Source organism: Humulus lupulus, chromosome 5 (genome assembly GCF_963169125.1).
Source record: "Humulus lupulus chromosome 5, drHumLupu1.1, whole genome shotgun sequence".
Classification (NCBI taxonomy): Eukaryota; Viridiplantae; Streptophyta; class Magnoliopsida; order Rosales; family Cannabaceae; genus Humulus; species Humulus lupulus.
Window position 1 is genome coordinate 230,348,170 of NC_084797.1, and position 22,811 is coordinate 230,370,980.

The following is a 22,811-nucleotide window of genomic DNA, read 5'->3' on the forward strand; positions in this document are numbered from 1 at the left end:
CTAAATGAGTACATAATTTATATATATATATATATGACATCACTTTTGCCCCTGTCTACGAGCATTTTCTCTTTTCGGTCAAGAGAAATTATAACCCAATTATTTTTATATGATAACTTACATTATAATTATAGCATCTATCCTATCAATTTTGGAAAAATTCTGAATAATTTATTGTGTTGAAATCAGAGTTCAAACAGTCAGATGCACGCGTGCTTAATTTTTTTTACACGAGAGGAAAATAGACTGTTTGAACTCTGATTTTGACATTATAAATTATTCAGAATTTCTCAAAAATTGGCAGGATGCCAACTATGATTATCATGTATGCATTCATATAGAAAAATTATATTATAATTTTTCCAAGTATCGAAAATAGAAAATTTCCCTACCCCTACCTAAAAAAACTATCATATAAATATATTACATCTTTATGGGTTTGATACGTGGAACATTGAAACATTTATAGAAATATAAAGTTTAAGAATAAACTTCACAATTTTAACAATCTTAGAAGTGTAGTATTTTTCTTAGCTTATAGTTTCTTTGGTTGGAAATTGTACTACATCAATAATTAAAACTAAACAAGAATATTCAGCAAGCTTCGTAGAAAAAGAAAAGTATATTCAACAAGTCAATAATGGACCCAATTGAGCCCAAAGGAGACTGGCACACGTGCACATGATGGGCCCCCAAATAAATTAACTCAAGCATTGTCAGAAGAACATTTAAATTGATTGATTCATGTATGGCGTAATGGCAGCAGTCATTGAAGACAACACAGGCCTCATCAGTAGTCAGTCCAGTGAACTTTTTTCTTCTTTTTTTTTAATGACAGATAGGCCCAGTCAACAAAGAAGCTTTGAGAAAGTACCAACCAAGTAGCAGCAAATCCAAACTTCCCAACTTCTCGTCTCTCTTGGAAAAATGTCCATGTGAATGTGGGGGCAATATCATATTTTTATTAAAAAAAAATTATGTTGGAATTTGAAGTAGACCAAAATGAGGTTTTAATGAATACCAAATGCATATAATATAATATAATATTTTCAATAAAGATTGGAATTTACATTATTTATTATATACACAAAACAAAATAATGTAATGTGATAAGTTTTTTAATTATATAAAAACAATTTTTTAATCAAATTCACATTGTATTGTTTTTATCACTTATTTAAATATATATTGGATTGGAAATACATTTCGTTCACTTCACAAATTGTTAAATTAATAATTAAATTATTCAAAGTATATTTAATCTTAATATAAATCAAAGCTTACAACTCATAATAAGATATCTAAAACTTATGTGTTCTTGTGAATAAATAGTTTTATGTCCTTAACATGATTTTATATATTTATTTTATTGAATTTAAAGCTATCAATATATTGTTCATTTTAACCAATAGCATTGTCTTCCACTAAAAAAGCACATGGGAGATCTCACTAACAATAGATGCATGCATTGGTAATTATTTGCTTTGGCATAAAATTTTGTTTTGTCTTTTCAGTCCAAAGGAGCCTAATTACTTGACTTGTTAACATTGAAATCAAGTTTATAAACTAATAATTCTAGTGGAGACTAGAAACTTTTACTTCTCCACATTGAGCAATTTCAATGCTTGAGGAGTTCTAAAGTTTGACTAATAATATTTACATAATTTTTTCTTTTTGATTTACAAAATTTTATTTAGAACATTACACGCTAATTTAGGCAGAGAAATATGTCATAAGCGTGGTTGGTCTTCTTTTCTTTGGCTCTTTTGGTCACGAGTTTCAGACACTGGTGATGGGTCGAGTGTTTGGGTGGAGTGGTTGTCCTGTTTAGTGCTTTTGTTTTTAGTTTCTTATCTTTAGTTTGTTTTTTATTTAATTTTTGTGTTTTGTTTTGTATTTTTGCTTGTAATAATGGTGTTGTATTTTTGCATCCACGGTTGAGGGGTCACCGAGACAGGTTAGAGCATTGTCGCTTAATTGTTAGATGTTTCAAAGGCGTAGGGTTATGACCTTCACCTATTGGTTATTTTTTGGTTGGAATCATTATTCTTGGATGGTTGAGCTCCTATATTATAATCGGCGTGGTTTGTCGTTTGTTTGATCATCTCTTTATTAGATTTGTACAGCTTTGTTTTTGCCTGACCTATAGGGTTTTGTCCTATTAAACCATTGAATGAATATTTTCCTTTTAAAAAAATGTACAGTGATTTGGGTATAATAAATACGTGTTAAGAGTAATTGTTGAGTAATTAATGTGGCCAATTGAACTAGATGTATAGTTGGGACGCGTGAGTGGGTGATATTCTAGGGTTTGATTTTAGGTTTTTTTTTTTTTTTTTGCCAGCTACAATCCCAATTTTGTTTTCCTTTTAACATTTTGTAATATCTAGGTCTATAGTTGATTTTTTTCCCAATTGGAACTTTAACTATTTATCCTTTTAAAACTCACTATAATAAAAATAAGAGTAAATCGATCTTAATATTTGGAGTGCCTAATTTATGTCCAAAGATCAAGTTAAAAGAAATTTCATTAAAATTTGTTAGTTTTAATTATTTAATAAATGAGATTGGAATTTCGAAAATATATTCATAATCATATTTTGGTATACTATTAACCTTTTATATGAATTTAATTATATACAAGCAATACTCTTATTTTTTCAAAACGTAAGACGTTCTCGAGGGTACATGACACCTTCAAAATATATAATCTAACCCTTAGTGAGTAGCTAGTCATGGGGTTATCCATGTCATCGAGTATACCTCCGGCTACTTGGGAACTAATCATGAAAGAACGCAACCATCTCCTAAGACCCAGAAGTTGACGATCCAGAAAATGGTCTAATTAGACTCCAAATTCTATAAGGAAAGCAATTACTTGGGGCACTTTGTTTCTTGCTAAAGAAGCAAAAACCATGCATATAAGGATAGAAAAGGGTGTGGGAACCACGGTCTAACCCAGAAGCATGCGCACCCACCTACCACTGGCAACATGGTGGTTGCATAGGAAGGGTGGTTGTCCCCTCCGTACAACCAACAATTAGGATTGTTAGAATAACAGAATCACACTTAGGAAATGGAAATGTGTCACTTGACATTGTCTGCCACTTCCCATTTTCATACTCCACATGCCCAGAGTTCCTTTACCAGCTTCAAATGTAGCTACCCGGGGAGGAAAACAATGTGGTTTACATGTTGAACAAGTTGGACCCAGTGCGCCTAGTCCACTTAACACATTTTCCCAGCTTACCATTATGTAAACCATATATTTACCATGTAATTATGTTAAGTATTGTAATTATTTCTTATTAAAGAGCCTTAAACATCCATAGTCACCTATAATTAGGGCTTGAATCTCATTGTAAACATAAGCCAGCTTGAGCAAGCCAAAACGTTGCTAAATTGCAAGCCCAAAGAAAACTTGAGTACTCCGAGTTCTTAGTCAATAACATTGACTCGTAGACTATGCCTAATTAAATGTTGATTCATGTAATAATCGACTTATTACTTGAGAAGGTTGAGTTGAAGGGAGACACAACTAAGAATAGGAAGTATGCACGAAGGTTGAGTTGAAGGAAGATAGCTATGCACTTTGTATAAGTCACATTCAAAATAATCTTGAAGGAAAGCAGGTCAAGAAAAATAGGATAGAATTAGACAAGGGCATTATTGTCATGATACAACATGGACACTTTTTTTTTATAGAGAAGGGCATGAGCATGAAAACTTGACCAGGTAGTATAGCATATTCAAACATGAGAATTTGACAATTTCTTACCATATTCTCCCATGACTTGATCACTCTCAATGAAAAATGACATAGTTTCTAGCATATTGTAGTTAGGTATGATGTGATAACAAGCTTGAAAATACATGGTACATGTACCAACGGCTATGGGCAACAACATAAAAGACCCAAACCCAACATGTAAGTTGCTTTGTCACTAAATGCACGAAAGTATTAAAGTTTCTTAGAGTTCTAGAGTAATTATTTTCATTACATCTACAACGCAATATAACATTAAATAAAACTCATGTTTACAAATGGGATATTTGCGGCAATAATACATATGTAGTTAGATTTGTTACACTTAAATAGCTATGTAAAATTTGTTGCGGCAATAATGCCTACCGTTACGAATTTAGTGCAGTCGTTGGTCATTGGCCGCTAAGTCTGCCTAGGGGCCAACGTAGCAGCCATGTGGCAGTACCTGATTGACTCATTTTTTTAATTTATGTAATATATTAAAAATCATTAAAAATAATTTTTAAAAATCTAATTAATTTAAAAAACTCAATGTTCATCGTTATCTTCTAAACCTAAAAAAACATACAAATATATTCATAGTTCCAGATCTTCACACAAATATATTCATCGATCTATACTCAAAATCATTATAAAGTCAATCCCAAAACCATTGTTCATCATCAATAACAATTATCATCATCGTTTCATATTAATTACAGAACAAAATCAAGCCCAAAGTCAAAATCTGTGCATCAGAAGAAATATCCAAAAAATAAAATTAGCTAACTTCTCAATTTTTGTGCTCACCCAAGTTGAACAATATGAACACATGAGCAAACCTACAAAATATAGACCACAAACCTGTTGGCTTCAATGTTATTGTGCATGAGCATATATGAACAAAAGTAAAAAATAATAATAAACCCAGGCCTAAGCCCAACCTTCGCCTTAGCTCGCCCAAACGCAAGACCTTCTTCTTCCGCCCCGTTCGTCATTGCCCAAGCAGACGTACGACTTTGTTCTTCGTTGTCCGTCGTTGCCCATCTTTCCTAGATGCATAGTCGTCAGATTTGGAGAAGAAATCGAACCCATAAAAAAAACTCCAGATCTGAAATCATCAATCATCAATGCCATCTTCATTGTCTTTAACCCAGATCTACAAATGTCCATTCGTCCTCCAACTTGCAAGCCACTCGCGACATGGCCTGGTGCAAAAATGTCATGCCAAGTCGAAGGAGACATACTCGCTCAATAGAAGACTTTGCCTAGAAATTTGTCTTGAACACTGCTGCCTTGATGCTAGCAACTTGATACCCAAACTCCATTGCTGACATATGCAGCCATCGCCGACCTCTGCCTAATCTCTTCTCTTCCCCAACCTCAATCTCATCTTCAGATCTAGCTTGTTGCCTTGCAGACGGAAAGACAACCTCGAACCCAGCTCGTCGCACCATTGATAGTGTGCTTACCGTCATCGAACCGAGATCATCGTGTGCAGAGAGAGAAGGGGAGAAGAAGAAGTTTCTAGGTTTTCTTTAGACAAAAACAAAATAAAGTTTATCGGTTTTCTTTTTACAGATTTTAGATTTTTTGAATTATAGTTTTAGAAAGAAAAAAAACCTTACTTTATCACATTAATTTTTTTGTTTTACTTTTTTTTTATAGGTTTTACATTTAATTTTAATTGATTTATTAAGATCTTTATTATTTAAAATAAATTAGATTTTAAAAAAATAATTTTTAAAATATTTAATAAACTAAAAAAACTGAGCCAATTAGATGCGACCTCGTGGCTGCCACATAGGTCCTCGAATAGACTTGACGGCCAAGACCAACGACTGCACTAAATCCGCGACTGTATGCATTATTGCCGCCAAAATTTGTATATAGGCATTTAAGTGCAACAAATATAACTATATATATATTATTGCTGCAAATTTCCCTTTACAAATCAAGTAATTATGTTCATTACATCTACAATACTCAGCATTTCAGTTTATATAAAGTTTATTCAAAAAGCAAAGCTATCCCTTTCTATAGCTTAAAGACATGAAAGGAAACCCATAAGCAATCAATATGGAACGAAACAATCCTTTTTTTTTTTCATTTATACTTGTATTTCATTTAAAATATCGATGAAGACTTGATGAAGAGATGGACTATTGGAACTTCAATTCAATCGTTTGTTGAAGTCAATGGAGAAAGAGATGACATAAATAAAGTTTCCTCAGCTTGGTTAACTATTAAGGCTAGCAATCACTTGTCCACATGATAACAACAAAAGAGATCAAAGATAGCAAAAGACCACCTCCACATGGCAATGGAGAAGGTTAAGCAATTTCTTGAAACAAAAAGCATAGCACCACATGAGAATTAAGTCTTGAAGAGTAGCACATACGTACTTTACAATGAAATAAATAACAGTCTCAAAATATACATCTATTAGAGTAGGAGAGATTCTAATAGTATGCATGTAATACATGCTTTGTTTTGTTATCTTATGTTGTGCACTTGTTATATTTGAATACATGTAGGTAGGCTTATAGAGGGTATTAATATTTCTTGCCAATTCTTACTGGGAATGGTTATAATGTATTATGCCAAATATAATTTTTAATTGTAATTGGTTTAAAAGTGCTGAAAATTTTGTCCTGCTAATGACAGTCTCTCAAGTTCATCTGTATGTTGTCCAGCAAAAAGGGGTCTGTTTTAAGGCTTAAAAAAATTGCAATTAAGAACCAATGACCAAATTTTCCATGTCTTTGGCAAATGTGATCTTTCAAAAATTCAAATCTATGTTCAAAAGCATTTTAAATCAAGTGAACAGATCACACACATGGTCTAACTGAAAGCGCTACAGTCAAGCAATTTGTTCTACTATATTTGGAACGATCTATCCACTATACAACCAACACTCATGATAGAATATTTAACATTGAATCCTCACAAAAAAAAGTAGACAATACACTTTGCAGAGTGGGTGATGCTCCAACACTAATGGGTGTGATGGATTAGTTTCATCTCAAATTTACCTCGTTCTGCTGCTCACGAGCAATGGAAGACGAGAGAATTCCAAGATCACGATTTAAGAATGTCAAGGCAGACTCGCACTCGGATATTATCCTTGTGACAGATGATGGCTCACCAGCAATTGTTTCTGACGAGCCAACAGCAAGAGCTGAATGCGAGTCTCTCAAGTTCCTCAAGTTCCCCAGGAACTGCAAGTATAAAACCGGTTGAAAATAGAACTTTGGGACACAAACAACTTTCAAGGGCAAGATTATTAACTTAAAAAATATCATCCACATTTCCCTAAGCAAATGAGTTAAAGAAAGAGAAACCTCATGACATAGAAGTCACGTTACATTACACAAATAACATGAAACTACCTTTAAAAGCATCTTGTATGCCTCCAATAAGCGATTAGCAGCTGGTCCGAACCCATGAAGTTGGGGTACCTCCATCATGTGCGTCCAAGGACGGATTTCCTACAGATACCATTGAATTATTAGATTCTGCAAAACATTATTTGTAAACAGTCTAACTCCCTCCCTTCTATTTTGCTCCTATACTACATATGGTGCAATAGAAGTAGAAAAGTTCAAGGTAACTCAAATTAGATATGTGAGCATTGCTAACTGAAAGCATTTAATCCATTTCAAGAATCCATATACACAGCAAAAGCCAAGTGGTGTATAAAATCTTAATGACGGGCACAAGTAGAACAAGCATGAGCATAAGCTTTCAAGGAAAGATCAACTTAAAAAAAATAGTAATCCACACCTTGGTATATATTGTATTAAATGCTCTTGCAGTTTCCAGAAAAGACTCCAAATGTGCCCGCAATTGGGATTCGACCTCTGTATACTCCTCATCTGGGTTGTAAGCATGCTAAATACAAAACACAATGAAAAGGAGAAAAAAAATCACAACATCAGAAAACCGAAGTAAAAAGTTCGCAAATAAATAAAGCAACAGTCCATATTCCCTGTAAGAAATGAAATTCCAGGGCATTGTTATAAAAATTAAAAATCTAAAGAGAATGATAATGATAATTACGTCAACCATTGGTGATTGTTATGATCAAGAATGGACTAATAGTACAGGGAACTATTAAAAAATACAGCTTCAGGGTAAAAATCCTCTCAGTATTAAGAAACTAGAACTGAAAGGTGGAAAAGTTTAAATTTCAGAACAGGGAAAATGGTCAATTACAGTTTGAGGGGTCTACTCAATTCCCTATCATTCAACACATTTGAATAATATGTCAACAGACAATTGGCAGACAGAAAATTTTATAAATAAAGGAGTTATGCAGTTCAACTATTAAAATGAGGGCATTGCTTTTCAGTTGGGTAAATAGAAAGGTGAAATCAGCACATTCAGCGTAACTTAAAATACATGAAATTCATGAAACCATTGAAAACAGTGAACTCTTATCTTCTCTCATTTATAGTATTATATGGAAGTGAAAGGAAAATGATGAGATAATAGACAAAATATTTCAACAAATATTGACAGAATTATGTAATTACAAAGTAACAAACTAAATCCTTCAATGGGTAGAAAAGTGCAACTGGAATCTCATAAGATAGCTTATTTGTCCTGTAACTTTCCTACACTCACACGCGTATTTAACAAAATGAATAATAAATATTGTGAAATCAGAGAAGTCTACAATAAAGAAATAAAGAGGAACCTTAGATGCCAAATCATCCACTTTTTGCTGAAGATTTAAAAGTATCTTTGATTGTTCTGTAAGCTTGGTCTCCAGCTCAGATACATCATGCCTGCAAACGAACTCTAATTAAACGAAACAATAAAAGAGGTGGACAACTAGGTTGAGAGCTAATATTGGGGAACCTTGATTCATGTTACCCTGCATAAATGAATAACAAAGCATACAAGAAAATAGCATGAAACACAAGCTTATCCAAAAATTCACACTGGTAAATGAACCACTTGAATGAATGCCTAAAGAATATCCACCTCATTCTCTCTAAGAAGCCTTAACATTTTTGCATCTCTAATGTCACATGGGATGACTGGATCTAATTTGGTAAATCATTCCTTCTTAAGCCTCTCTTAACATAAATCAACAAAATCTTGCTTCCCCATCAACTCACGGCCCATTCAGACTTTACATCCAAAACGTAAGTGTCTGACAACATATGTAAGCAGCAATGAACTTATAAATTATGAACTTTTAATAATATTATCAAATGTGTGACTTCTAAGTAATTTGAAGATTACATTGGATGTCCCTGACCTGGTAAGGGCAGGCTTTCTAGTTAATATGAAGAGAAAACACTAGTAGAACATTGAATTTACCAATTAGCAAAGTGTGAAGTAATCAATAGGGAGTTATTCCAATTAGAAAAGCCACTCTTACAGTGGGTATATAGATTGAATCTGAACATCAGCAGGGAACAATTTGCACTCTTCTGAGAATATCTGAGCCTGCTTTTCAGCAATTGAATCAATCAGTTGTATATCCTTTGCTACCTGATCATCAACACTGGAGAAGTCCAATGCAAAATAGATGTTCGGCAAAAACAATTATCAGTACCTAAATGCAAAATACACATGCACATTTTTATAAAAGAGTAGATTTTAGAAACTAGTAAAAGTTTCTTCAACAAACAGAAACCAAATATAAAAAATTAGAATAATCACAACCTCCATTCTGGGTTATCAGCGTAAATGCTTGCCTCAACAAGATCAACAAGAAGACGAAGCATTTCAGTGCGATCTTCATAGCTTCCCCGTCCCTGTGAGTTCAACCACGACAAGGATTAGTTGCTAAGATGATTCATCCACTTTCAAAATAACAGAAGTCATTATGTAGTTTATGACCAATATAAAGTATCCAAAAGATGATTTTCTTTAGGGAAATAAGATAGTTCTTGATAGCATACCATTAGGCCCAACTGACCTGAATGGCTTCTGTATCTATAGTTGTTGTAATACCAAGAAACTTTGCAATCTCAGCCAAATCTGCAAAAAGATTATAGAATAAGGTATCTGTTAAAGATAAATTAGTGAAGTTAGAATGATAAAGTTGGTGGTATTGTGAATGACCTACACTGAATGTGAGCTGTCTCTTCATCACGATCCATAGTATCTCCATGGTGAGTTTGTTGGGAGAAGGGGGACTTATCCCCTAATAAGCTGAAGAATACAAAGCTAAATCAAGCATGGAGTAGGGATGTGAAAGCAGTGGCAGTGGTAATGGCAACAGGACAGCAGTAATTACCGAAAGAAGAGCCATTCCAAAAGGGCATAGCGCTCCATGCCAGCAAAAAGAAGGGACTGAGCAGGAGCATTGGCTCTAGGATAGTTTAACAACCCTAGTTTTCTTTGTATCTCTTCCATTTGTTTTGCTGCCATCTTCTTCTACTTTACATAATATACAAAAAAAAAAAAAAAACAGAATTCAACGATAAACCCCACATCAAATTTTCCAAATTATAAGGACACCTAAATTTTTACATTACACAGCAAACACATTTTAAGCAAACAAACAAAAGATTATAAACCAAAAATGGATTCAAACAAATAATTGTGATGTTGATCATGGTCCTAATAAATAAATAAAATAAACCCACAAAGGACAATTCTATTGTTCAAAGAAAGGCCTAAAGACCATAACATAATTACAAAAGATAGTCATGACTTCAAAGCCTTTGTGAAGAAATCCCACACAACAAAATAAATAATAGGAGAATCGTTTCCAAAGCTGCAAGTTTTTTATTATTTAACCATAAAATTACAAAAAAGGGCAAACATGAAACGGTAAAATAACATCAAGATTTCATACCTGCAACACATCCTTTACAGCATACATATAGGTTGAAAGAAACATACTTTGACATATTATTAGGTTTTTTAAATGTTAGTCAGTCACACTATGACTAATTAAAACGAGAACATAAATACCTCACACCAGAATCAATAGGGATTTCAGAAATCACTCTCGGAAAAAAGAAAAATCATCTTTACATACTATTTACCTTAAACAAAGAAAAAAGTTGGCAATTGCAAGAAAATAAAAAACACGTCTCCCTAAAACTAAATTATTTTTACAGTCCTTACAATTATAGATCTAAAACAAATTCAGTGACCATTCAAAAAAATAAAAAAAACCGCCAAATAGAACTAGAGAATGAGAGTTTGTGAGTCACCCCAACTGGATTTGGCCTAAACTATTTTGATATACATGTAAGGATGGGAAATCTACCAACAATTGACCACATTTTTCCTATGGAGAAAGCTAGTCAGGACTTCATTTTCACTAAACAAGAATCTAGGCTCAGTACTACATTTTTGAGGAGTAACTAACATAAATACCTGATTGGAAATTTAGGGGTTTTAACTGAATTTGAGAAGGGAATCAACTTATTATTTAACTTTAATCTTCAGAATTATACAGAGCGAGCCTCTTATTCATTCGGAACCACTGTCACTAAAATCCATTCCGACCATTCCCATCTCAGTTGCTCTGATAAATTTTAAACCACAAAAAAAAAAAAACAATGCAGAACAGATCAGATTATCAGAAACATATATTACTACTGATCTTCTTATTAACTTCAATTTAATTGTTAATCTCTCAAATAAACTCTCATTCACTCACTGTCACTAGCAACCATAACCATTCAGACCATTCCCGTCACAGACTTCTCAGTTTTTCAAATAAATCTTAAAAATTCAAAAAAGGAACTACCTTTGTTGAGGTTGAGCCGCAGAGAGAGACGGAGCAAATGCTTCTGATTTGGGCGTCGGCGAGCTTCTTCGGATTTGGTCGTCTCAAAGCTTCTTCGACGGTGGGTCGGGGCGACGGGAAGCGGATCGGCGGTGGCAGTCACACACCCACAATCACAGACAGAGAGAGGGTGGCGGAGGGAGGGAAATGGTGCAGGAACGGAGTCAGTGAGAGAGGCTGGCGGAGAGGAGAGGAGTCAAGAAGAAATCGAAGGACAGCAGTTGGGACTTGGAGGTCTGTGAAATCGGTTTGGGAAAAACACTGTATGTCATAGAATATAATATTACAAGAAATTTTAAGAAACTCTGGTGCGATTGGTACGGGATTTGGAAATGGTTGTATGTTTTTTAAAATTTAAAATTTGTGCGACCTACCAAAATATTTTATTGGTAGATTGTTTTTTAAAACTATATCCTAATTAGAATTTTAATTTTGTGTTGTAATTTAGAAAATAATAATTTTGCGTTTTTTCTGTTTTGTGATTTTTTCTCCAAAAACTTTAAATCAAAATCAAGATTTATTTGTTCCTCTACTCATATTCTTTGTATCATTGCTTGTATTTTTTTTTTTTTTGCCAATTTTTATGACTTGAGTATGTTCGGTGTTTATGGAATATTTTATGACATTTATGTACAATTCAAAAATAAGTTGTGCTGGTATTTTTATAAATGACAATGCAATATTGTTATAAATTTAATCAATAATTATTATTAAATTTTAATTTATCTATATAATTAAATTTTACTTAATTAAATCTATTGATAAATCAAAATTTAATATTATACAACCTATGTATATAAAATTAAAATAATATTCAAATTCAGTTGTTCCAATCACATATTTAGTTTATGTTATATTTTCAAATTTAATACCAATTACATATTCATTTTTTTAAAACTCAAAAACAGTTTACTGACATTGAACCAATCACATTTTCGAAAACACGATTTTAGTCACTAAATTCAGATTTTCATTTTAGAATCTCACTTTTCAAAAATACAATTTTCTAATCGCGAACCAATCAGACCCTCAAATTTCCAAATATTAAAAATGGGTTTATATTTTTTTCACCCTGTGTTTTTTCCCATTACTTGTTTAGACTGTGTATTTTGACACATTACTTTTTGGACCATATATTTTGTAAAATAGTTAAAATAGAACCCTAAACCCGATTTTGGTCAATGTTTTCTCAACTAAAATCACAAATAATTTACCAAACTAACAATTCAGAACAAAAATAAAATCATTCTGCTTAAAAATAGTGTTGTTATATTCAATTTTTTCTTTATCAAAATTGAGTTTAGGGTTCTATTTTAACCATTTTACAAAACATAGGGTCCAAAAAATAATTTGTCAAAATACAGGGTTCAAACAGGTAATGGAAAAAAACACAGGGTCCAAAAAGGTATAAACCCATTAAAAATTAGTTATTTATTCTACATAAACAAAATACAATTTTATTTTATTTTTGTTAATGTTACTTATATATAAATTCCGATAAGAATAGGTTTATTAGTTTGTCCACTAAAATATATAGTTTAATGGGTAAATAGTATTTTCGCTCATGTGTTGTGCAAAAATTACTGATTGTACTATTTATTTTGTTAAATGATAATTTAGATCATGTGTTTTGTAAATTTAACAAAAAGTACCCTGAGTCTAATTTTGGTCAAATATTTTTTAAATATGACCAAAATACCCCTAGTTTTATTAAGTTAAGAATTACTTAAATATTTAAAATAGATTTTAAAATAAATTACATTGATTTTAAAATAAAAAACTAATTAAAACATTAAACTAATTTTTAAAAAAAATCAAATTGAAGCTAAACCAAAATTCAAACACAAATTCACAATAAAAAATCAAAATCAAATTCAAAAACCTAGAAATCTTAATAGAAAACAAAAAATATATCCAAAAGAAACCTCTTGATTTCATATCTTCATATTCATAAATCAAAAATTGAAAAATGGCAGGTCCCTCAAATTTGACATCCTTATATTCAATCAGCAGCCAGATTCAACCAAGAATCCTAAGCTTAACAAACTGAAGACCCATTCAAGCCTCAAATCAATTCGTAAACCAGAAAATACTTGAACTCCGGTCGTCTCTCTTGTGTGTCGCCCTACCAACCGCCATCAGCGAATTTCGATGGTGAAGAGCACCACGCGAAGGTGCCCAGATTCATCGCACCCCAGCAAGCCCCAAATCTTAAACTTCAGCCCATCCCTAGCTCACCTCAAGTCTCGCTTTCATCTTCGGCTTCGAATCTCACACCCCTCAACTCCAACCCCAATCCAATACCTTGTCCCTCGATTTATCTATCTCATTTGTGTTGTATTATTTTATAATATAATGTAATATTATATTATATTATATTATATTATATTATAATATAATATTTTAGATTAAATAAATGTGATAAAGCGTGTCACATATTGTAACATATAATATAGAGTTACAATATTTAGATATATCCAAATAATGTAACATATTTGGTGTTACAAAATTGTAACTTCCAAATATTACCATTTATTGTGTAAATTTGTTGTTACACAATATTGAGATGAATTTTATAAAGCCACATGTGAAATGGTTGTTAGGGATATGATTTTAACCCCAATAATGTGTTTTGGGAATTACAAAATTATTTGGGAGGGTTTGGAACCATTTGGAAAAACAGCACATTTTTAAGTGCTGAAATTGGTCGGTGGCCATAGCCTGTGGGATAGAGACCAGTGGCCGCGGCCACTAATGTCTCTGGCCGCGGCCACAGGCCAAAAACTGACCAATTTTTCATTTTTTTCAATCTTTATTGAACGGCTCAAAAAACTCAAATAACTCCCAAATCTCTTTTTTAATTCCATATTAATCCAATTAAACATTGGTAACAGCCATGGGGGTTAGTGGAATTTGAAATTCAAAGGGTGTCTCTAAACTCTATAAATAGGAGTCTATAGCTCACTTGTAAGATACAACATTTCTATCCATTTGAGCACTTGGCTAGAAAACACCTTGAGGCTTGATAATTCCAGAAAGTTTTTCCAATATTTGAGAGAGATCCCTTAGTGCTTGAGTTAGGGGGAAATAAGCTTTTGGACAAAAGTTTTAAACCTTGTTCAAGTTGGTGATCTCCAACCCTCTTCACTTAGGTTGTGTAAGTGAGAGTTTTCTTGTATTTCTGTTCTCCATTTTATTGTATTGTTTTCTTCTTATTCTCTTGTTTTTTTTACTTGTATATTTTGTGTAAGAGTTGTAATCCTTTCTTTTGTTTCAACTACCTTTATTTTACTTGTAATCTTTTGCTTAGAGTTGTATTCTCACCATTCTCTTATTCTTCATCATCTTCTTCATTTTCTTTGTATATTTGTAATTTTCAGTTATAGAGTTGTAACTCATTTTTAATCAATCATTATTTATTTGTAATATATTTAATAGAGTTGTAATTTCTTACCATTTCCATTTAGGCAAATACATTTTTTCCTAACATTCAAAAGCTTAACCCTTTGTTTGTTTCAATGGAAGGTGAGACCATCAAAATCATGAATCAAAACCTAGTGAGATTGGATAGGTTTGATGAATCCAATTTCACTAGGTGGCAAGACAATGTGAGATTCCTTTTGACCACTCTCAAAATCGCCTACATTCTAGAATCCACTCTAAAACATCTCCCAGCGCCATCCGACAAGGACACTCCCGAGGAGGTCGAGAAGAGAAGGAAGAGGGAGGAGGACAATCTCCTTTGTAGGGGTCATATCCTCAATGCCCTTTCCGATAGGCTCTATGACCTCTACACCGAAACCAAATCGACCAAGGAGATATGGGATGCACTTGAGAAAAAGTTTAAGGCGGAAGAGGAAGGTACCAAAAAGTTTTTGATATCTCAATACTTCGATTTCAAATTTTTTGGTGATAAGCCTATTCTTCCTCAAATACATGAATTGAAAATAATTGTTAACAAATTGAAAGTGTTAAAGATTGAGCTTCCCGAGGCCTTTCAAGTTGGTGCTATAGTGGCTAAATTACCACCAACTTAGAAGAGCTATAGGAAAGAATCCTTCATAAAAATGAGGATTATTCTTTGGAGGAAATCCAAAAACATATTCGAATTGAAGAGGAATCGATATGTAGAGATAAACTTGTGGAGGGGTCTAATGGAGAGACTTCCAAAGAAAATGCAGTGTCACAACCAAAACATCCCAAAAACAAAGGGAAAAAGGGTAACGAGAAACCTTTGGGTCCAAAAACCAACCCAAACAAGTTTAAGGGCGAGAAAGGTCCTTGCTTTGTGTGTGGGAAAAATGGTCACTATGCTAGAGAGTGTAGGCATAGAAAAGACCAACAAGGACCTAAGGTGAACGCAAATCAAGAGGAAAACATAGTTGCTACCCTTAGTGAGGTGAATGCGGTCCAAGGCAAGGTGAAAGGGTGGTGGTATGATACATGTGCCACCGTCCATGTCACCTATGACAAATCATTGTTCAAGACCTTTGAAGAGTCAAAGGGCAACCATGAGATACAAATGGGCAATGAGGGCAAATCCAAGGTACTTGGCAAAGGTACTATTGAAGTCTACATCACCTCCGGCAAGAAAGTTACATTAGTGAATGTACTTTATGTTCCCGAAATGTGTAGAAACTTGGTAAATGGTGATTTGCTTGGAAAGCCCGACATTAAAGCCGTTTTTTAGTCCGGTAAACTTATACTTACCAAATCAAATGTATTCTTAGGAAAATGGTACTTTTGTGAGGGAATGGTTAAATTGTGCACCAATGATGTAACTTTCAATGTTATCAATAAAAATGCTAACTCCGCCTATATTGTTGAGTATGATTCTTTATTTTTTTTGGCATCTTAGACTATCGCATATAGGTTTTTCAACCATGAAAAGAGTAGTAAAATGTGGTATGATTGCATGCAATATTAAAAACTATGGTAAATGTGAAACATGTGTTAAGGCAAAAATGATTAAGAAATTATTTCCTAGTGTAGAAAGATCATCTAATTTACTAGATTTAATCCATAGTGATCTTTGTGAATTAAATGGTGTTTTAACTAGAGGTGGTAAAAGGTATTTTCTTACTTTTATAGATGATTTTAGTAGATATACCTATGTGTTTCTTTTAAAGCACAAAGATGAAACTTTTGATGCTTTTAAATTGTATAAATTAGAAGTTGAAAATCAACTAAATAAAAAGATTAAGGTGCGAAGAAGTGATAGAGGATGAGAGTACTTCTCTAATGAATTCAATACATTTTGTGAAGAAAATGGTATAATTCATGAGTGCACTGCACTTTATACACCACAACACAATGGTATTGCCGAAAGGAAAAATATGACTTATCAAGAGATGATAAATTCTATGTTGGTGTTTTCTAAGTTGAACTTCAACTTATGGGGTGAAGCGCTTTTAACCACTTGTCACATTCTTAATCGAATACCAATGAGGAAAAATGAGATATCTCCATATGAGTTATGGAAAGGAAGAAAACCCAACATAGGGTACTTCAAAGTGTGGGGGTGTCTAGCATATTGCAATAAAAACGAACCTAATAGAACAAAATTAGGTTCAAGAGCCATAAAGTGTGCTTTTGTTGGTTATGCCAATAATAGTAAAGCTTATAGGCTATTAGGCTTAGAGTATAATATTGTGATTAAATCTAGAGAAGTTGAATTTTTTGATAATATGTTATGTGACAACAATTCTCAAGCTTCAACATCTCTAAAGGAGAATTTGTTATATGAGAACAATTCTCAAGCTTCTACATCCAAAGTTGATTCTCAAGAGGAGAATTCTCAAAAGGATGTAAAGCAACCCTTTGAACCTAGAAGAATTCAAAGGCTTAAAAATCATAAAACTCTAGTAGTGGATGAGATAGATTCTCAACGAATTTCGTTCTACATGGTAGAAGGAAATAGAGAGGAAGTTATTAGGAAAATTCCTATTGTACTTCTAGTTGAGGATGATCCTAAGACTTATAGAGAAGCTATGCAATCAAGAGATAGTGCATTTTCGAAAGAAGCCATCAATGATGAGATGGATTCCATTATTTCCAATAACACTTAGGAATTGGTAGACCTCCCACCGGGGTCTAAGCCAATTGGGTGTAAGCGGATATTTAGGAGAAAATACCACACTGACGGCACTATCCAAACCTTTAAAGCTAGATTAATAGCTAAAGGGTTTAGGCAAAAAGAGGGTATCGATTATTTCAATACTTATGTGTCTGTTGCAAGAACAACTTCTATAACAATTTTGTTCACTTTAGCTTCTATACACAACTTGTATGTTCATCAAATGGATGTCAAAACGACATTCCTTAATGGTGACCTCAATGAGGAGGTCTATATGGAACAACCCGAAGGGTTTGTCCTACCAAAATATGAACATAAATTTTGTAGACTTGTAAAATCCTTATATGGATTGAAACAAGCTCCTAAGCAATGGCATGAGAAATTTGATCAAGCCATCATGTCTAATGGGTTTAGACATAACAATGGAGACAAGTGTTTGTATTCCAAAACTTGTAAGGGATATGTGATCATTGTTTGCTTATACATGGATGACATGCTTATTCTATGTAATAGCATGAAAGGGATAGAAGAAACGAAGAGGTTTCTATCATCAACCTTCAAGATGAAAGATCTTGGAGAAGTTGACACCATACTTGGTATCAAAGTAAATAAACATAGTAGGGGTTTTGTGTTAGGGAAAGCCCACTATGTTGAGAAAGTATTGAACAAATTTAACCATCTCAAGGTTAAAGATGCCAATACTCCATTCGATCATAGTGTAAAATTAGAGAAGAATGAAGGAAGAGCAGTGGCTCAATTGGAGTACGCTAGTGCTATAGGGAGTCTAATGTACGCTGCCCAATGTACTACACCTGATATAGCATTTGCGGTAAGTAAACTTAGTAGGTTTACAAGTAATCCAAGTGTGGATCACTGGAAGGCAATTGGAAGAGTCCTAGGTTATCTCAAGAAAACAAAAGGACTAAGCCTTCACTACTCCAAATTTCCTTCAAATTTAGAAGGATATACAGATGCAAGTTGGATATCCAATCTTGAGGACAACTTGTCCACAACTGGTTGGGTATTTACACTTGGTGGAGGTGCAATTTCTTGGGGCTCCAAGAAACAAACCTGTATATCTCATTCCATTATGGAAGCAGAGTTCATAGCTCTAGCTGCTACCGGCAAAGAGGCCGAATGGTTAAGGGATCTGTTGATAGAGATTCCCCTAATCAAAGAGAATGTATCTACTATATTGATACATTGTGATAGCCAAGCGACATTGGCTAGAGCATACAACGGAGTGTATAATGGGAAGTCTAGACATATTAGTCTAAGACATGGATTGTAGGAAAAACTAATTGCAGGATCTTTATTTATTTTCATGCAATTTACATATTATCAAACAAACATGCAAATTCCTAGAACATGCTCCTATGAAATTGATACAAATACAGAGTAAAGTAAAAACTTACATTACGCAGCGGAACTGGAACAACTCCATCCTTCAATCTCTCTAACCCTTGATTCCTTTATGTAGCAGAGTATTATCAAGAGATTGAACAAGATCAGCGACACAGTCTTCCTCACCAAGCCTTTGATCAACCTAGAAATAGTGTGGGCTGATTCTCAACACATGAGATAGAGATCTTGCAGAGAAGAAGAAGAGAGTGGCCAAGAAATGTTAGACTGTCTAGGTTTTCACTTACCAAATCAACTGAGACTGACTTGCTTATCAAAACCCTAGATATCATATTCCTTATATAGGCAACTTAATGAGATTTATTTAAATTTAAATTAATTAAAAATAATAAACAAAAATAAAAACCTTGGGCTACCATAAATGGACTTGGGCTCAATCTCTTTGTTTTGAATTTAAATCCCAATTGGGTCTAAATTCAAAACCTTTTATTTATTTATTTATTTTTAATTAGTTAATTAAATCATTATTCAAATTAACTAATTATAATTTGAAACTTGATTTAATATTATCTATTTATATTGATACCAATTTATCAATATTAATAAATTTACCCAAAAATTCTCTTTTATTCTCTAAATCTCATATCTCTGTAAATTTTCCAAAATTGACCTAGTCAACTTTAAAAATCCTAATTGATAATTAAATCAATTAATTGAGACATTCTAGATGATTTACTCAAAGGTGATGCAGGGACTATGGATCCATGAAATCAAGCTCCAACAAGTTACCGTGAATTTATTTACGAATAATTTCACTACCTTATTAATTCCTCGTGACTCCACTATAGACTCGGAATTGAACTCTTGAATCATAGAACGTATTTTCAAAACCATAAATACGTTATCCATTTTTATAACCATTACAATCAGTCAATCCTCTATCGATGACTTACCACTACTACAAAATTGACATGGGACGATGGTTTTAAACTGTTGTATGGACTCTTGTACGTTGGTTCTAATAATGCCGTCTCATGCAATGTCATGCCATGTAAAAAATAAAACGACGGTTTAAATAAAAGCGTCATCTCGTGTCGTACATGAGACAATTGTTCTTATACAAATGTTGTCTCTTGTATTACATGAGACGACAATTTATGTGCAAGCGTCATCCACTGCAGTAAATGAGACGACAGCTCCTACTCAAGCGTCATCCTCCTGTAGTACATAAGATGACAATTTATGTGCAAGCATCGTCCCCTCCAATGCATAAGACGACAGTTTTGTAGAGACCGACATCCCACGTAGAATATGAGAACTTTTTCATTTCTCTATTTTCAACCACTATATTCATTCATAATTTTCTGTGTAATTACAACATAGTTCAGACAGAATCAACAGGCAAACAAAATCAATAGAACTCAGTATGTTCCAAATCTAAAAATTATAAGATCAAAATATACACTTGCAATAACTATGTAAGTGCTAACTAAAAACTACAATTAGTATATTTTTTAATTCTGATTTCAAAAGTTACTCTAGCTATGACGCATCCACTCAAGAAGCTTGGCTGCCCATTCATTTCGAGTTTCATTAATTTCGCCAAGTGTATATGTATTCTTCCCACCACACTACAAAACACAAAATAAAAAAAAAAGTCAGAAATTAAATTCAATAAAATTGTAGTTCAATAATTATAAATGCACTTACATTACTAGTTAGCCATCGCATGAGTGTCTCATTCAAGCAATAGTCCTTCATCATCCTTATGATATAAAAGTCGCACTCTACTGACGATGTTTGACGATGGCAATTGACTATTTTCCACTTGAAATTTTTTTCACTCCTTCCTGTCTTTCGCTTAATGTGTGAAGAGACTATATATACATCAATATTAAGAGCATATTAATTTTTTATTTCCATATCAAATAACCATATTATATTCTAAAATTAGTTTCAAATGTATTACCTGTTCATAAGGTTCTTCAAATTATTTGGAGGAGATTTTCTAAGTGGATCAAGATAGTAACATGTATGGTCATCTGGATCAATGATCACTAACATCCAGTGACGTCTGCATTTAAAACAAAGTTATTAAAATAAACATCATAAGGTACAAGTACAATTAACCAAGTTTGACCCATCACTGTGTTATTGATACGCTCTGAGTTAATTTCAGTCCGATTATCCATATTTGCCCCAAGTCTCGATGACCATGGTGGCTCAATGAAACCAAAATATTGTGATATCTCTCTATTGCACAACTCAGAATATATTATACTACATACATGAAAGTTAATCTACACATTCATATTCATTTATATGAATATTCATTGCGATATCATTTATAGGAGTATTGTAATTAAAATTTTGAAGAGAAAACATTGAAGTATAAAAGTAAATCAAACAGAAAATCAGACAACAAATACCTTAATTTACTAGCCTAGCCATCTATCACAATCAACAAAAACAATTCAAACAACACATAGGTTTTCATCCATATATCACGGCAGCACACAAAATTCTCATAACCTACTTTACTAATACATGCAAGTTTTCAAACTTCCGTTATCATCACAGCACACAATTATAATCTCAGAACCTACTTCACTATGGATGAATATTTAAGATATTCAAACTCCTCTAACATACACATGTATAATATTAAAAAGAATAAAAGAATATACCTCTTCCAATCAATAGCAAGCTTTTCTAATGCTCCTCACTAATTCTACTACCTAAAAATAAAATTAATGCTTGAAATATTATAACATGGAATATATTATACTCAAAACTAATACAAGTACGAATGGGAACCAAAAAAAGTGTTGTGCTCAAATAAATGCTAGTCCAAAAGAATGAAACTTAGAGTAATCAACAAAATAACCACACCTCCTCTAATCCATTAATTATAGGGAACTGTGTCAAGCTTGTAAGGTAAAGAATATATCCAAGAAAGAAAATCCTACAGATTTTGATATGATGAATAAAGAGTAAATCACACTAAGCTTAAAGATAACTGAACATAAAGAAGAGAGCTAAGATTTATCCATTATCTTTTTATGCATAACCTCCAACACACAGAAGTGGTTGCAAATAACTTCTATATTATTTCTGGGTGAACCAAACAAATTTTAAATTTTCCACATTGATGAAGAATATTCAGAAGAGCAACATTTCAACAAATTATATTAACGCTCAAATCAATTATGAAACTTATATTAACACTCTGGCATATAAATTTCTAATTAATTTTAGATTTTGATAGGCCTCCAATACATTTCACATATAGTAGGCGACACAATAATTAGTTGTGGAGGTATTTTGGTATTTTGTATTGAACAGTGATCATATGTCCTTGATTGGTTACATAACTGGCAAGGTGTAGTGGTAGTTTAGCTTTGGGATGGTTGAGTAGGAATATATATTCTGCTCTTAGCTGGTGAGGTAGGCATTTAAGTTATTTTGGGTGAGCTTTGGCTCAAGTGAAGAGTCTCCAAGTTCTTTCAAACAACTTGGAAAGCTTTGTACTGGTGCTCAAGTAAAAAATACAGCATTCTGCCATATTACCCAAATTTGTGTTACTGTTTGATTGATTGTTGTTCTATAGTTTCTGATCTCGTATTTGCTGTAAATTGGTATAGATTCCATGAGAAACCACCTAATCTACTCATGTCCCCATTCTCTTAAAGTTACTATAGAATCATTCTGTTACATAATTAAATAAAATTATTGATGTGTATAAGTCATGTTCAAACCAAAAGATTGCAGCTATAATTGTAAATAAGAATATTTACAGCAAGATTTCACAACCTAAATGGAGATCACCATGCTGGCAAAGGAAAATTAATTTCATAGAT

General features: G+C 33.0%; 1 protein-coding gene and 2 long non-coding RNA genes across 6 annotated transcripts; all 3 read right to left on the reverse strand.

Moving 5' to 3' along the window:
- Positions 1-4,284: 4,284 nt before the first annotated feature.
- On the reverse strand, positions 4,285-5,369 carry LOC133834039 (uncharacterized). Its single transcript, XR_009893281.1, has 2 exons — positions 4,690-5,369; positions 4,285-4,587 (listed from the first exon to the last, which is right to left on the reverse strand). It is a non-coding gene; the product is annotated as an uncharacterized LOC133834039 (long non-coding RNA).
- Positions 5,370-6,489: 1,120 nt separating this feature from the next.
- Positions 6,490-11,807, reverse strand: LOC133778330 (AUGMIN subunit 7). Of its 4 annotated transcripts, none has more exons than XM_062218216.1 (11): positions 11,475-11,807; positions 11,099-11,249; positions 10,005-10,144; positions 9,834-9,919; positions 9,684-9,745; positions 9,428-9,519; positions 9,141-9,266; positions 8,448-8,538; positions 7,532-7,639; positions 7,138-7,236; positions 6,490-6,966 (listed from the first exon to the last, which is right to left on the reverse strand). In XM_062218216.1, the coding sequence occupies exons 3-11, from the start codon at positions 10,136-10,138 to the stop codon at positions 6,766-6,768; spliced, it is 999 nt and encodes a 332-aa protein (XP_062074200.1). In that variant the 5' UTR covers positions 10,139-10,144; positions 11,099-11,249; positions 11,475-11,807; the 3' UTR covers positions 6,490-6,765. The 4 variants fall into 4 exon arrangements, with proteins under 4 accessions (XP_062074200.1, XP_062074202.1, XP_062074201.1 ...); XM_062218218.1 differs by having other exon boundaries at positions 10,005-10,147; XM_062218217.1 differs by lacking the exon at positions 11,099-11,249.
- An 8,452-nt stretch (positions 11,808-20,259) lies between these two features.
- LOC133834040 (uncharacterized) lies at positions 20,260-20,823 on the reverse strand. The gene is made up of 2 exons (XR_009893282.1): positions 20,662-20,823; positions 20,260-20,582 (listed from the first exon to the last, which is right to left on the reverse strand). It is a non-coding gene; the product is annotated as an uncharacterized LOC133834040 (long non-coding RNA).
- Positions 20,824-22,811: the final 1,988 nt, after the last annotated feature.

Bases quoted from the DNA above. Each gene is read 5' to 3' on its own strand.
- LOC133778330 (XM_062218217.1), bottom strand. From the start codon at position 10,138: ATGGCAGCAAAACAAATGGAAGAGATACAAAGAAAACTAGGGTTGTTA. The intron at 9,746-9,833 runs GTAGGTCATTCA...ATCTTTTTGCAG, and splicing joins AGAGACAGCTCACATTCAGT to ATTTGGCTGAGATTGCAAAG. The intron at 6,967-7,137 runs GTAGTTTCATGT...TTATACTTGCAG, and splicing joins CATACAAGATGCTTTTAAAG to TTCCTGGGGAACTTGAGGAA.